We start from the raw sequence: 17158 nt of genomic DNA, 5'->3' as shown, positions 1-17158 counted from the left end.
AAGAGAATCGCCTAAGCCCAGGAGTTGGAGGTTGCTGTGAGCTGTGTGACGCCATGGCACTCTACCACGGGTGATAAAGTGAGACTCTGTCTCTTAAAAAAAAATAAAAAAATAAAAAATAAAATAAATATATATATATATATATAATTTTTAAAGCCACCTGTGGCTCAAAGGAGTAAGGCATCGGCCCCATATGCTGAAGGTGGAGGGTTCAAACCCAGCCCTGGCCAAAAACAAACAAAACAAACAAATAAACAAAAAATATATATACACACACACAACACACACACAATGTAAGCAATAAAATTAGGGAAACAAATCAGGGTTACTTCTATCCCACTAAGATTGGCATTGGGAAAAAAAAAAAATCCCCTGGGCAAAGGAAGAGAGCAAGAGACAGAATGCTGTGGTTAAAGAAAAAGCAGAATATCTCAGTTCAATCACATGATGGAGGGTATTCTCACATCATAAGTGAAAACTAACTTCATCTACCTCCTGTTATTGAGGGGATTTATACAAGTTCAATGTCTCCAGATTACACATACAACCTAACATGAGCAGTCAGATCGTTAACTTTGCCCCATTTTCCTCTTCACAAAGTAATAAGACAATAAGAAATGCTTCGAAAGTAAAAAAAAACCTGAGATATAATGGGATATTATTGAACAAAGACATTTATATGTGCTCAAGACTCCAAAACGTCAAGGCAGTAAAACATTTATCTGTGGCATAGGAAATATTTCCTGTGATACCAAAAAGCACTTAAATAAAATGGCGAGTACTCAGTTCTCAGACTTGGCACATTCCCTAAATCACTCCTCATACGCTTCTGCTTTTTCATAAGAGACTCAATAGCAGGAACATTCCACTGCATTCCATCTGCAATCAGCTATAATCCTGTGCACAGCAGGCCAGGCCCGCTTGTCAGCATCGCAGCCTTTCTAATGCAGCTAACACATGTGGCTATAGAATACTCATTTCCAACAATTCTATGTTCAAAATACATACACTCTTCCAATCTAAACCCAGTGGATTTTTTTTTAAACACGCTATTAATACTTTCTAAACATAGAATCTTTCACGCAAATACCTCACTTAAAATCTCTCACTGAAAAATTATTTTGATTACATATCAGTCAAATTATGTAAAATTGCCACAGAAGATCTAAAATAGAAACAGAAAACCTAAGTTAAAAACAAAATGCCAAAAACTCTAGAGAAAACACTTCCACGTATGTAGTGCAATAGATAAAACAGCTCTCATGTGATTAGTTACTTTCCAAGAACAGATAACTTCAGGAACCAAAATGATCCCAATCTCTAAGCCATGTCAAAGTTAAATGTTTCACTAAAAAACTAACCCCAATTTTTTCAAGGCATTTCATCTAACGAGATTTTTTTGTGTGCAGTAGAGACAGGGTCTCACTATGTTGCTCAGACTCATCTAGAACTCCTGGGCTCAAGGGATCCTCCTGCCTTAGTCTCTGGAAGTGCTAGACAGTGGTTCTCAACCTTCCTAATGCAAAGATGTATTTTCTTTGTTACGAAGGGGTCGCAACCCACAGGTTGAGAACCACTGTCTAGGATGACAGGCATAAGTCACCAAGCCTGGCCTAATAAAGATATTATTTCAGTAAACTAAAGTCAATTTAAAAGTCACAAATTTCTCCTGCTGAAATTTCACCTGCAGGGAAGCACTATGTTATAGTCGGCTGAGGGTCAGGAGTACCGTTATCTAGTCCCAACACTACCACTGGTTTATTTTCTGATGCTCTACTCATATAACTGTTTATAACAGTTACTGAGCATATCATTATACATGTACTAGATACTTGCTAATAAATAAAACCCTATTGGCTCAGCGCCTGTGGCTCAGGTGGCTGAGGCATCAGTCACATACACCTAAGGTGGCAGGTTCGAATCCAGCCCAGGCCGCCAAACAACAATGACGGCTGCAACCAAAAAATAGCTGAGCCTTGTGGCAGGTGCCTGTGGTCCCAGCTACTTGGGAGGCTGAGGCAGGAGACTGGCTTGAGCCCAGGAGTTGGAGGTTGCTGTGAGCTGTGAAGCCACAGCACTCTACCCAGGGGGATAGCTTGAGACTCTGTCTCAAAAAAAAAAAAAAAAAAACCCTATTAACTTAAATTGATATTCAAAATCTCAAAGGAAAAAACTCTCACAAATTATAAACATGAATTGTATTATTCAGGTATTTAGAACATACAGTGCAATCAGGCTGTTATCACTAATTAAAAGAGGAAAAATGACCTTAGAAAAAGATGCTGGTGCTTTAACTACCTCTAGAAAGTAACCAAAACTATCTTCAAAATGAAACGTAATACAACTTGCTTTCAGGGAGAAGAACTGGGTTGACTATGCAATAAGACAAGAGAAAGTCTTTGTATTACATACTCTTTCTATTTTTTAAATTTCATGTTATGTGAGTGAATGTTTCATGTATTCATAAAAATAAATCAAAAGTGGGAGGAAAAGAGAATGGTGCTATTTGACTTTGACAATAACCAATTTAAGATGTGGGCATTCTAAAATTATCTGTCATTAAGAAAAATTATTGGCTTGGCACCATAGAACAGTGGCTACGGCACCAGCCACACGCACCCAGGCTGGCCGGTTCAAGCCCACCCTGGGCCATCTAAACAATGACAACTGCAACAACAAAAAAAAATAGCTGGGCATGGGGGCAGTGCCTTTGGCTCAAAGGAGTAGGGCACTGGTCCCATATGGCAGAGGTGGTGGGTTCAAACCCAGCCCCGGCCAAAAATTGAAAAAAAAACTAAAAAATAGCTGGGCGTTGTGGCGGGCGCCTGTTAGTCCCAGCTACTTAGGAGACTGAGGCAAGAGAATCACTTATGCCCAAGAGTTGGAGGTTGCTATGAGCTATGATGCCACAGCACTCTACCAAGGGCAACATAGTAACATTCTGTCTCAAAAAAAAAGTAAAAATTATTAGTATCATTACTTATATTAATAAAAAATTTCCATTTACTTTAATTGTTTGTGTTTGGTTTTTTTTTTGAGACGGAGCCTCAAGCTGTCCCCCTGGGTAGAGTGCCATGGCTTCACTGCTCACAGCAACCTCCAACTCCTGGGATCAAGCGAGTCTCCTGCCTCAGCCTCCCAAGTAGCTGGGACCACAGGCACCCGCCACAATGCCTGGCTATTTTTTGGTTGCAGCTATCATTGTTGTTTGGCAGGCCCAGGCTGGATCCGAACCCTCCAGGTTAGGTGCATGTGGCTGGCGCCTTAGCCACTTGAGCCACAAGCGCCCGCCACATCGCCCAGCTATTTTTCGGTTGCAGCCATTATTGTTGTTTGGGGGGTCCAGGCTGGATTCGAACCCGCCACCTTAGGTGTACGAAGCTGGCGCCTTAGCCTCTTGAGCCACAGGCGCCGAGCCTTTTTGTTGTTGTTTTTTTTGTAGAGACAGAGTCTTGAACTGGTCTCAAGCAATCAACCTTTGCCACCTTGGCCTCCTAAAGTGCTGAGATTAACAGACGTGAGCCACCAAACTTGGCCATGAGATATAATTTATATTCCACAAAGTTTACTCATTTAAAGTGTATAATTCAGTATTGACTTTTGCATCTCTCTTTGACAATTATTCATAGGATATAATCCACAGAATAACTGACATAATGATTCACAAAATAAGGTAAAACACAACTGCACAGGTTATTTCGATTCTTACTTTTTGAATCTTTCAAAAAAAAAAGATTGAGCCAGGTGCAGTGGCTCATGCCCATGATCTTAACACTCTGGGAGGTCAAGAGGGGTGGATTGCCTGAGCTCAGGAGTTCGAGAACTGCCTGAGCAAGGGCAAGACCTGATCTCTATAAATAGCCAGGCGTTATAGTGGGTACCTGTAGTCTCAGCTACTTGAGAGGCTGAGGCAAGAGAATCACTTGAGCCTAAGAGTTTGAGGTTGCTGTGAGCTCTGATGCCACAGCACTCTACTCAAGGGTAACAAAGTAAGACTGTCCCCCGCCAAAAATTTGTTTTAAGCCCTATCAAGTTCAGAGAAGAGTATAAGCTGAAATCTTCAAAGATATACATGAACTACCACATGAAATGATGGCTAAAATATCTAGCTAGATTTGTATGGAATAAACACTTCCCACTGGTAGATTCCTCTGCACACAGGTGACTAGCAAATGGCACAAAAGCAGATCAGCCAGAATAGTTACCTGAGCAGTGACTTGTTTCTGAAAGAGTGAAGATTCTGCTTTATCATGAAATTTCAGAATTAAAGCAGAATCTATTTTAAGTAATAATTTGCCTACAGACCCATACCAAGTAATTTAGTATTGCAGATACAAAAGGAATCAGCTAAGTCACTCAAGTGATTCTATAGAGAAAACAAGCCAGGAAGCAATGACTGATAATTTTTGTAAGAATTTACAAGTTAAAAAGTATTACAGTTATACCCATTGTTCAACTCAAAGAACCACTGAAGAATAAATTTTAAGACAAATTCAAGTTCTGCTTAAAATCAAGAAAGAAAAACAAGGCCGGGAGCAGTGGCTTACACCTGTAATCTTGGGAGGCCAAGGTGGGCGGATTGCCTAAACTTACAAATTTGAGACCAGCCTAAACTAGAGCAAGACCCCATCTCTAATATCAACTAGGCATTGTGGTGGGTCCCTATAGTGCCGGCTACTTAGGAGGCTGAGCCAAGAGAATTGCTTGAGCCCAAGAGTCTGAGTTTATTGTGAGCTATGATGCCATGGCATTCTACCAGGGGCGACAAAGTGAGACTCTATCTCAAAAAAAAAAAGTAAGAAACAAAAACACTGAATCTTGGGGACTTAATATTACTTTTTTTTTTTTTTTGGCAGTTTTTTTTTTTGGCCAGGGCTAGGTTTGAACCCACCACCTCTGGTATATGGGGTCAGCGCTCTACTCCTTTGAGCCACAGGCGCCGCCTGGGCCTTAATATTATTTCATCACATTAGGATTTAGGAAAAAAAATCACTATTTTCACCTTTATTATCCTTAAGATTTCAACTTAATAGCCATTAACACTAGCTAAATTATTTTAGTCATTTATGGTTTCTCAATAGTAAAAAGTAAAGTAAATAGTCCATATTAAATATATTGCAGCAAATACCACAGCGGGAGAAATATTTGATGGATCATTCAGAATAGCAAACTTCAAAGTGTTCACACACAAACATGTTCACTTATTCTGATCGTGGCAAGAAGAGAAGGGAGTGAGGAAAGGTAGGTAAGACACATAACTGACAGAAAGCAGCAGGTACTCACTGGTCGAGTTGCCCTGCATCTGGATGATGCACTTGGACTCCTTGCTGGTCTCTCGAGAATTGAAGGGCCTCACCCGGACAGCCACCTTCACCGAGGCTCCCGACATTCTGATGGCCTTCTTATATAGATGCAATCCACAAATAAAAAATCCAATCTTCTTTTGAAGTTATATTCAAGTTTCCTTTAAAAAGAAAAAGATTCCATACAACACAATTAGAATTAAAGAAAGGAGAGGCTAAAAGCCTCTTCCTATTTCCCGCTACATATCTATATTCTCAACAATAAATTATCAAATAGAAAAAGTCTTTCTCATACCTAAGAAAAATCCTTAAGCTTATTAGTAAAAAATGTAAATGCAGAGTAATAGGCATCTATCCCACTTTCTGTGATTTTAGGCCAATCTTCAGTTAATATATAAAAAATACAAAATGTTTATTTGTTAAAGTTCCTTAAACAGATAACTTTCCATCTGCATGCCACTTGTTACTTTTCTTAAAAAAAAAAAAAAATGCACTGAACTTTCTATATTTTAATTATAGCTTGAAAGGCCGGGCGGGTGGCTCAGGCCTGTAATCCTAGCATTCTGGGATTACAACTGCCTGAGCTCATGGGTTCTAGACCACCCTAAGCAAGAGTGAGACCTGTCTCTAAAAATAGCTGGGTGCTATGGCGAACGCCTGTAACCGCAGCTACGTGGGAGGCTGAAGCAAGAGAATCCACTGAGCCCAAGAGTTTGAGGTAGCTGTGAGCTATGACACCACAACCGAGGGCAACAAAGGGAAACCCTATCTCAAATAAAAAAATAATAATTATAGCTTCAACATTTGGTTAAATGATATATACGTACATATAAAATTAAACAGCAAAGGACAAAGGTTAAGTTCTAGCCAATACCCTTAACTATGCAGTGATTTCCAAGGATACCTTGCATATGTATCTCACTGCCCTCACAACCATCCTGCACAACAGGGAAGGATCCAGGAGACCCAGGTCCTATCCTCAGATGTGACACTGACTTACAGCAAAATCAAATTACATTTGAATGAAGCAATAGGAAAAATGTGAACATTTTTCAGAGGAATAGTTTCCATCCCAACAGAACAAAACCAACACTATTCTGTGAAAATTACTTATGTAATTTCCACAAGACACAGCCAATCTCTCTAGTTTGGAAGAAATCTGTATGTTATCCATTATCTAAAAATCTTCAAGAAGAACCAAAGAAAAACACATACTTGGGAGTTCAATCAACAGTGAACCCCAGCAGAACTTAAGTCTGACCAATTTTTTCCCACATAATTAAGCAGAAATTAGGAACGCTAACCTCCAACTGAACAACATTGCCAGTGCATTCCCTAGAAAAGGCAAAATTTAAAACAATAAGTAACAACCATAAATTCACTCTCTACTTTGCCGCCCTATCTTATTTTCTTAATAACATTTATCGCTATTTGAAATTCTTGTTTTCTGCAACATTGCTTGTCCAATCAGAATGCTCAGAGATTTCCTGTCTTGTCTGCTGACACTTATTTAACAGAACTGTACCTGATTATCAGAGCTCAGTAAATGTTAAAGGAACGAATGAATGAATTCTATTTCCCAGTTATGAGAATTATTTAAGTTCTTTGCCTGGTTTATTGATTTTTTGTTTTTATTTCAAATGATAATTTTTTTTGTTGTTTTCTGAGATAGGGTCATATGTCACCTGGGCTAGAGTGCAGTGGCGCTGTTGTAGCTCTCTACAGCCTCAAATTCCTGGGCTCAAGTGATCTTACTGCCTCAGTCTCCTGAGCTGCTGAAACTATTGGCACATGCCATGTCATACAGCTAACTTTTCTATTTTGGGTAGAGACAGGGTATCCCTATGTTGCTTAGGCTGGTCTCAAAGTAATCCTTCCTCCTGGGCCTCCTAAAGTACTAGGATTACAGGCGTGAAACACCAGGCTTGGCCTTATTTATTTATTCATTTATTTTTAAGACAGAGACTTGCTATGTCCCCCTCAGTAGAGTGCTGCAGTATCACAGCTCATAGCAACCTCAAACTCTTGGGCTTAAGCAATTTCTTGCCTCAGCCTCCCAAGTAGCTGGACTACAGGCACCTGCCACAATGCCCAGCTATTTTTTGTTGCTATTGTTTAGCTGGCCTGGGCTGGGTTCAAACCCACCACCTTGGGTGTATATGGCTGGTGCCATGACCACTGTGCTACGGGTGATGAGCCTCTTGGCCTAATATTTTTGATATTAATATTTTTATATTTGGTACGGTGTTTTTCTAGTCTGTTTCCCATTTTATTTTACATTAAACTAATACTGCTTTATTTATTATATCAGATGTTTTGTGATTGCATTTATCCAATGAAAGGTCAGCATTGTTAACCCTCCCACTAAATGCAGTATGACTTATATTTACTAGCTGAATACTATGCCAAGAAGAACGGATGAAGCATTCAGAAAAGGCTAGACATAAAACATACTTTAATGCCTTAAAGTTCCCTTTGATGTATACGCATCATCTCAACACTCACACCCAAAAACCCATTATCTTCTCCCCCAAACTAACAATTTCTGCCAATCTTCCCATTTCTATTAACATCACTCTCTTGGGTCCTGATACCATAATTCTTAAGAGTCATCTTTGTCTCTCAGCCCTTGTACTAACATTATTAATGAAATACCACATGAAAACTTTTAAGATTTAACTTTGCTTTGCTTTATTCTATCCCTCCCTTCCTCTCATTTCCCATTGACACTGCCCTAATCTATGTACTACCACATGGCTAGAATACTTGCAATAAATAGCTCAACTGTTTTCTGAGCTTTTAGTCTCTGATCCAATAGTCCTTAAACAGGGTTGTATAAAACAGAATCACAGAGTGATTTTTGAAAATCAAACAATTCTAGACTTCCCCATCTACTATTCAACAGTTCTGAGACAGGCCCCAGCTATGCTTATTTATTTAATTTTTCAAAGGTTATACTGCAAATCCCCAACTAGGAATTGCTGCTTTAAGCCACTGCTTAACCACCGTTGCAAAAAAATCAATCTTTCTAAAGCATACATTTCTTTTTTGGGTTTTTTTTTTTTTTTTTTTAAAGACAGAATCTCAAGCTGTCGCCCGAGTAGAGTGCCCTGGCATCACAGTAACCTCAAACTCTTGGGCTTAAGCAATTCTCTTGCCTCAGCCTCCCAAGTAGCTGGGACTACAGGCACCTGCTACAACGCCCGGCTATTTTTTGGTTGCAGTTGTCATTGTTGCTTAGAAGGCCCAGGCCAGGTTCAAACCCGCCACCCTAGGTGTATATGGCTGGCACCCTGCTGACTGAGCTACGGGAGCCACCTAAAGCATACATTTCAACATCACTCTCCTTTGCAAGAATGTTTCCTTTTACCAGCGCTCACAAAATCAAGACCAAAATTGAGATACTCTGCATTCTAGCAGACTCCCCCTATGCTATCCCACACACACATTCTTTCCTTCCTCCTCACTATTTCTCCTCTACACTGGGAAGGCCCAGCTCCAGTATTACCTCTTCCAAAGGGCCTCACCCATATAACCCAGGAATCAATGGTATTTCCTGCAGCACTTACAGACCCAAACACACTGTGAGAACACGGCTTGCTATCACTTCACATGCCTGCCTTCCATCTTGTGTTGTTCTTTAAGAGCTTCTCAAAGTGAAAACCTTATTCCTTCAAAAATCTCTTTGAAATCAGGCTCTTTGAAAAAATGGTTGCTTTCAAGCGTAGACAAGAAATTAAGGTGATTCTAGGACATTTTAGCAAAAAAATCTACCAGAAGTGAATAGGGACGGAGGTCACATCAAAAGAACACAGATCCCAACTTGAAGGATCTCCTACTAATCAAAGATAGGATAACCTGAGCATTTTTTCTTTTTTTTTCCATTTTTCTTTTCTTTCTTTTTTTTTTTTTTTTGAGACAGAATCTCACCATGTCACCCACAGTAGAGTGCTGTAGTGTCACAGCTCACAGCAACCTCAAACTCTTGGGCTCAAGCAATTCTCTTGCTTCAACCTCCCAAGTAGCTGGGACCACAGGCGCCCACCACAACACCTGGCCTTTTATTTTTGTTGCAGTTGTTATTGTTTAGCAGGCCAGGCCAGGCTTGAACCTACCACGTTCAGTGTATATGGCTGGCGCCCTACTCACTGAGCTACAGGCACCAAGCCAACTAGAGCATTTTTAAAAAAATGTAAATAGGGGCTCAGCACCTGTAGCTCAGTGGCTAAGGCACCAGTTACACACACCAGAGCTGGCAGGTTCAAATCCAGCCCGCGCCTGCCAAACAACAATGATGGCTGCAACCAAAAAAAAAAAAAATAGCCAGGCATTGTGGCAGGTGCCTGTAGTCCCAGCTACTTGGGAGGCTGAGGCAAGAGAATCACTTAAGCCCAGGAGTTGGAGGTTGCTGTGAAGTCACAGCACTCTACCCAGGGGGACAGTTTGAGGCTCTGTCTCAAAAAAAAAAAAAAAAAATGTAAATAGACTTTAAAACATCAAATAATCAAATCCATAAGTATATAATACTTTTTTTTTTTTTTTTGAGACAAAGTCTCACTCTGTTGCCCATGCTAGAGTGCTGTGGCATTACCCTCGCTCATAGCAATCTCAAACTCCTGGGTTCAGGCAATCCTCCTGCCTTAGCTTCAGAGTAGCTGGGACTACAAGTGCCCACCACAATGCCTAGCTAATTTTTCTAATCTTAGTAGAGACAAGGTCTCACTCTTGCTCAGGCTGGTCTTGAATTCCTAAGCTCAAGGGATCCTCCTGCCCTGGCTGATAGGCTCACAGGCCTGCCGGCCTATAATGATACTTAAAAAAACACTTCATTATTCTCAAAACTATCAAAACAAAAGAATTGAGCATTTAGTCAGTCTGTATAAAGTATTCCAGGATAATTAAGAAAAGCAATTAGTCTAAGGGTTTGGGGGGTTTTTTGAGACAGAGTCTCACTATGTCGCCCTCAGTAGAGTGCCATGACATCACAGCTCACAGAAACCTCAAACTCTTGGGGTTAAGCGATTCTCTTGCCTCAGCCGCCTACATAGGTGGGACCTCAGGCGCCCACCACAACACCTAGCCTCGGTGTGTGTGGCCGGCTCCCTACTCACTGAGCTACAGGCGACGAGCCACTCTAAGTTCTTTACAGAAAAATTCCAGCAAATAAACACTGAAGAAATGAAAGAATTAGAATATCACCTTTTCCCAACCCTACTGATATAAAAGTTTTCTTTTTTTGTTTAATTGTTTGTCTAGTTTCCAATATCACTTGAATGCAGAGTCTATAATTTAATATTACTGGGGACTACTAAAGTAGCTAACAAGTAATTAAGACCTCAATGGACTATCTTTTAATAGTAAAAACATTGTCAATTAATAATTGATATTTATTCAACTATGTATGTCCCTTAAATAAAATAACAGCTTGAAGGAATCTTTGCTTTACTTATTCCCACAGAGTAACATATAAACAAAGGAATTAGGAAATATTACACTAGCGTACCAAGGATATACCTTGGGCTAAGAGTCAATGTGTTGTATGAGAGTACCCTGAAAATTTTTAGAATCCCAAATGTCTAGCTGTGACATTATACAGGGCACACCATAGTATTCTTAGAGGCCTACTTAGGATACTCTCTTACAGACACTTTTAGCCACACAAAGGCCTCTACGATTCTTCATTTCTGGAGAGAATCTGAATGAAAAGTCTTATTTTAGAACCAAGGAAGCCCTAAAAACTGAACATGTCCATTTTCTTTTACTTTCTTGTCGTTTTTTAAACATTTTATTCTTTCTTGATCATACTGAGCCAAAAGAAGATAGTTGATACTTTCAGTCTTCTGCCTAGACCAGGCGTCCTCAAACTGCGGCCCGCCTAGGACATTTATCCAGCCTGCCAGGTGTTTTTGCCACCACTGCCTGTCCTGCTTAGCAGCTGACTCATCCCAGGGCCCACAGTCTGGCCCTCCAATGGTCTGAGGGACAGTGAACTGGCCTCCTGTTTAAAAAGTGTGAGGACCCCTGGTAGACTCTCTTTGGCCAAATCCACAAATCCATCAGTTTCCCTTTCTATATTTCCTGTTACTTTGGAGGTTACAGTTTTGTTGACAGTTCTTCCAGTACACAATCTAGATACTTTCTCCTCTAGCCTCCAATAACTGTCTACTCATTGTTCTTTAAGACTCCACCATCTTTCTGGGGCCCACCATCTGTTCCCAAAGTCAGTGCTGCATAGTTCAGACATCTGTTAATTGCAGCACTCTGCTTCTAGGTACCCAACACTGTTTCAGTTAGTTGTTGTTATTATATTTCACAATTCTATGGGTTGGCTGGGTCTCAGTGGGAATTTCCTTTACTGCTCACTCCTTGCAGTCTCTCCCACAGAGCGAGATGGCAACTAGGACTGGGGCTGCTGCTGAAAGCCCACTGCTTGCTGCTTCTCTTTCTGGATGCTATGCATGGTCCCACTGTCCAGGGCTTCTCCACATCTCCTTATAGCTCTTCCTCTCTACCAAGAAGCTTAGGTGTCATGCAAGGTGGCTCAAGGCCATAATGAAGCTGGAACTCTTGAAACCAAGCATTCTAAGCAAATTCTCAAATATGACATTTCTCTCAAGTCTTAGTAATATAACTAATGTTTCCAACTTAATCTTAAAACATTATGAAATTCTTTTTCACAGCTCACAGCAACCTCCAACTCCTGGGCTCAAGCGAGTCTCCTGCCTCAGCCTCCCAAGTAGCTGGGACCACAGGCGCCTGCCACAACGTGGGGCTATTTTTTGGTTGTAGCCATCATTGTTGTTTGGCAGGCCCGGGCTGGATTCGAACCCACAACCTTAGGTGTATGTGGCTAGTGCCTAAGCCACTTGAGCCACAGGCACCGAGCCATGAAATTCTTTTTGTGATTTTTGGGTAGAACTTGATTGTATAGTTCTTGAGCATAAGCTCTGTAGACAACAATGTCAAGGGCTTCAATATAAAGGGCTTCTATAAGAATTGTCATTGGGGGCGGTACCTGTGGCTCAAAGGAGTAGGGCACTGGCCCCATATACCAGAGGTGGCAGGTTCAAACCTGGCCCTGGCCAAAAAAAAATAAATAAATAATAATAAAGAATCATCATTGGCTGCTAAAAAGCATGATGCAATGTAGGTTGGTGGGGGAATATATATGCAAATATATGAATACAGGTTGAGCTGAGAACCCATGAACCAAATCATGGTAAATGCTTCCTGATGTGCTACATAGGAAATACACACCTCTACCTAGTAAGTACTCTTCCCTTAGCCTTTTAAAGAAAGAAAGAAAGAAACTCTAAATAGAATCAAGCTTTAGACCTGACTACCAGTTAGGAAGGCTCCTATGTCAGGGAGCAAAGAACCGATTTAGACATCACATCAAAGATGTCATCAGCCAAATCCACAATACAGAAAAACCCACAGAACACTAGAACCTACCTAGTCTTTTCAAATAAACAGCATAATTGGGGAGAGAAGGTTATAAAAGAGACTCATGATATCAACCAAATACCATTTCCCTCTTTTCTATCACTCCTAACATTCCCACCATTCTCCTGTTCATTCTGACACAGGCTAAAAAGCTTGCTTCTTCTTTCCACCTAATCGGTGGCTAAATCACACAGCTTCTGTCTATCTATAAAATCTCTTTTTACATTTCTACCACCACCATCCTGTCAAGCTTTCAATACTTCTCAAAGCCTCCTTAGCCAGCTTTCTCTTCCTCCTACCCCATCCTACTACACAATATCCCCATTTTCATCTTCTCTGTCCACTCTACACAACACTGCCAGATTCATCTTCCCAAAGTGCAAGTCTATTCCTAGCATGGCCCACTTTAAAATCTTAGAGTTTCCCTACCGTCTACCAAGCAATGACTGAACTCCCCACACTGGCATTCAAAGCCATCTGCAACATAACCACCTATTTTTACAAGCCCACACGAAACACTGCCTTTCATCCACATTCCTTAACCACCACCCACCAGAGGGCTTCCAGAATACATCTCATGTTTTTCTCAAGTGTCTCTCCCTGTTCTTTTGCTCCAAATTTCCACTGCGCCCCTCCCTCCTCGCCTGTTTTTTTCAAAATCCAATTTATACTTCCAGAACCTTCCCACATGCTACTTATCTCTAAAGCCTTCATACAAGTTGCATCCCCTACACCAAATGCAACTGCTTCTCCATTTAATGTGTCTCAACTCAGTGACCTTACTCAGAGCAAATAAATCATTTACTGTTCATATCCTTGCTATAGACGTAAAGTTTCTTAAGGACAAGAACACAATCTTAGTCAAGTAAGATTGACTATACTAATACTAATACTCTACAACACAGGGCTCTCAAATACAATAATTTAGGGAAGTTGAATTCCCACTGACTGTGTGTCCCCATAGTAATGTTTCAAAAAGTATTAATAATAAAAAAGAGGCTATATGATCAAAAGGAAAAATAAAGATTAATTTCAAATTCCTTTCTAATTAAACCTAACAAGTCAGGAGCAGTGAGAGACACTTAAAATACCGGATACTCAGGAAGATGAGGCCGAGGGATCATTTGAACAATACCTACATTTTAATATTTTTCCCAAACAACCTAAGCCTAAATATTTTTTCTGATTTAATTGTCCCATGGTAAAACTGCCTTCATTTTCACAAGTGAGTTAAAATCTTACATACTAATAGAAAGCTACAGTTTAGTGGTCTATAGAGTTACTTTGTTATTTCTTTATTATAAACAGTATCTCTTTTATAACAGACCTTAATCAAATAACAACAGCTTCAAAACTCCCGGCTTCTTTAAAAAATTACTTATTACATAAGTCTAAAATCAAGCTTAAAATCCAGTGATGAACTAACTAGAGTATTTTTAAGAAGTTACAGAATAACAACATTAATAATTAGCATAAAAATACATTTTTCAAATTTTGAAAAGCCAGGAAAGAAAGGCAGGTGGGAAGGGTAACCATGTGAACTGGCTAAATCACTTACGCAGCCTCAATTCTAGACTGTTCTTTAACCAATTTTCCTTTCTTATGACAATTAGAAGCATCAGGAAAGCGGAATGGAGCAAACATTCCAGAAGCATTCACTAACATTAAAGGAACAATAAACATTTAGGTCTAATTAATTTGAATTTTTCTCAATTTTTGCCCAATTACTTACTTTTGACCTTGGGGAATTCCCACTTGCCCTCAGAGGTACCCTGGATTATGAGGAGTCTAAGAAGAAGACTCAAACTGACCATTTAGCAAAATGAATAAAGAAGATAAAATAATCTATAAACCAATCTTTATTGGGTTTTGTAATAACCCTTTTCTACAGAAAACAGTGACGATTCTATTCCTAAAAAACAGAGATCAGTTCATCTGATTTCCTCTCCTTAACATTCAGTTGGCGCCACAACCTTAGAACCTAAAAGTTCAGGGGCCTCCACAATCAACCTACTGTTGCCGTCTCACCAGCTCAAGCCTTGTCCCCTAGCCACCTCCCTCCCACACAAACAAATCCAAAATTTGTTTAGATACTTCATACTCTACCTATGTAGTTAAACACTATCTAGTAGACTACACTATCTTGTAGATTTCAGGAAACCCAATACCCCTTCTCAACCTACTGCAAGGATGCATCTTTCAAAGACAAGGCCAGATGCTACCCACCGTAAAGCAGGAAGCCTTAAGTCACACATTCCTTAACATCTGCCTTTTTCAGTCAAAAGTCAAACTTTCTTTTTTCTTTGCTCCCTAAAGTTTGTTCTATTGATCCGTTGTTTTTCTATTTCACTCTGCCCTATGTTACACTCAGTAGTTCACATAACTCTCAATTGACACTTTATACAGTAGGTTTGTTAGAATTAAATCAAAATAAACTTTTACATTCAATGTTTGACCAATTTGTTATATAGCAACAAATTTATACCAAGTAGCCTATTAATAAAACACAATTTTTCGCTAAATTATAATTTTAAAAATGGATAATTTTAAAAGTGGATACCTAATAGTAAATTTTTAAAGCCAGAGAACCCCCCTTTTTTTTCAGAGAACCCCTTTTGAGAGGCTATCAAAATTCCTTATTACATAACATTTTACATCTCTCAGTCCAATACGTTCTGTAAGGACCAAGCAGGTTTTAGGACCCACCACTTTGTCCCTGACCATGGCTATAGTAACAAAACACACACACACACACACACAAACACCAGTGTTTTGGGTATTTATGAAATATCTATCCTTCATTTTGACTCTAGGGATAAAAGTCCACCATCAGTCACAACATAAAAGTTCAAAATGGATCCCACATTAGAAAAGCATTTTTCTGAATCAATTATTATTATTATTTTGAGACAGAATCTCACTCTGTTGCCTGTGCTAGAGTGTCATGGCTTCAGCCTAGGTCACAGGAACCACAAACTCAAACAATCTGCAAATATCAGTCTCCTGAGGAGTTGGGAATACAGGGGCCAGCCCATAACACTCAGCTAATTTTTCTATTTTTAGTAGAGATGGGGTCTCACTCTTGCTCAGGCTGGTCTTACACTTCCGAGCTCAAGCAATCCGCCTGCCTTGGTTGGAGGATTATAGGTGAGCCACTCAGCTGGCCTTAATAGATCAGATTTTCAATTTCCAACGTGGCTAAACAGGTTCAGTCAGGCTTCTCAACTGTTTTAACTATTTTCTAAAATAACCTGATACAATTTTAAGATTTATTAGACATACACATGTATCTGCCTGCCATTCTGATTAAGAAATCAAATATCAAGGCTGGGTGTGGTGGCTCACACCTGTAATCCTAGCATTCTGGGAGGCCAACTCGGGTGGATCGCTTGAGCTTACAAATTTAACACCAGCCTGAGCAAGACCAAGACTCTATCTCTACTAAGAAAGAAAAAAAAAATAGGAAAAATAGCCAGGTATTGTGGCAGGCACCTATAGTCCCAGCTACTTGGGAGTCTGAGGCAAGAGAATCACTTAAGCCCAGGAGTTTGAGGTTGCTATGAGGGGTTACAATTAGGGAATAGGGTTAGAGTTAGGGTTAGGGCACTCTCTACCCAGGGCTAAAAAAAAAAAAAAGAAAGAAGGCAATCAAATATCCTCCTTTTCAATGGTGACACAGTTTTATTCTCATAAACCAGGAGGAGATGCATCAAGAAACAACAGCTGTTATGGCCCACAGCTTAAACTATTCTAAATCAAAGTGACCTTTTAAATTTTTTTTCTTTTGGGGGGGGAGGGGGAGGACCAAATCCAAAATTTGTTTAGATACTTAATACTCTACCTATATAGTTAAACACTATCTAATAAGTCAACTAGTTCTAATGTCTGAAGTTACCCCCTATAGATTTTTTTTTTTTTTTTGGCCAGATCCACTGGTAACTCTCACTCAAATCCCAACATTCCACTGAAGTTCTTCTATTGTCAAAATGAATGACAGCACTTACTCCTGGAACTGTCCAGGTTAAAATGAACTCAGCTCTGCCATGGTGTAGAAATGGTTACGGTCTAATCAGAGGGTAACTCATGTCTGATATTAGTTGAGATTCCTTTTCCCTGAAATCTGCTCCTGACCACACCTTTGCTACTATATACTTGGGAGGCAGTGCACCAGAAGTTTAATATGTATGATTTCTCTCAGATGACAGCAAGTATTGCAGGCTCTCATCAGGGCTGAATAATGAATCTTCTGATGGGATACTCAGGTTTATCTTTAAAGAAATTATATACCTGAACCACATTAGTTGTATCTTTCATAGAAAAGGCTTAGTTTCATATATTTCTTTTTTTTTTTTTTTTTTGGGTTCAGCCATCATTGTTGCTTATTAATTTATTCAAATAAAAACCCACTA

The 17158-nt window shown here is 39.8% G+C and overlaps 1 protein-coding gene across 3 annotated transcripts in view; it reads right to left on the bottom strand.

Annotated features, from left to right (window-relative positions):
- KIF1B (kinesin family member 1B) overlaps positions 1-17158 on the bottom strand; it is a 161503-nt gene that overhangs the window by 138247 nt on the left and 6098 nt on the right. For all 3 annotated transcript variants that reach the window (XM_023515228.1, XM_012807292.2, XM_012807291.2), the window contains exon 2: positions 5284-5464. In XM_023515228.1, the coding sequence (XP_023370996.1) occupies positions 5284-5389 (106 nt within the window). In that variant the 5' untranslated portion in view covers positions 5390-5464. The remainder of the gene's footprint in view (positions 1-5283; positions 5465-17158) is intronic.

The sequence above is a fragment of the Otolemur garnettii genome, unplaced genomic scaffold, assembly GCF_000181295.1.
Source record: "Otolemur garnettii isolate 467f Iridium unplaced genomic scaffold, OtoGar3 scaffold00067, whole genome shotgun sequence".
Classification (NCBI taxonomy): Eukaryota; Metazoa; Chordata; class Mammalia; order Primates; family Galagidae; genus Otolemur; species Otolemur garnettii.
This window is presented reverse-complemented; position numbering and strand designations above follow the sequence as displayed.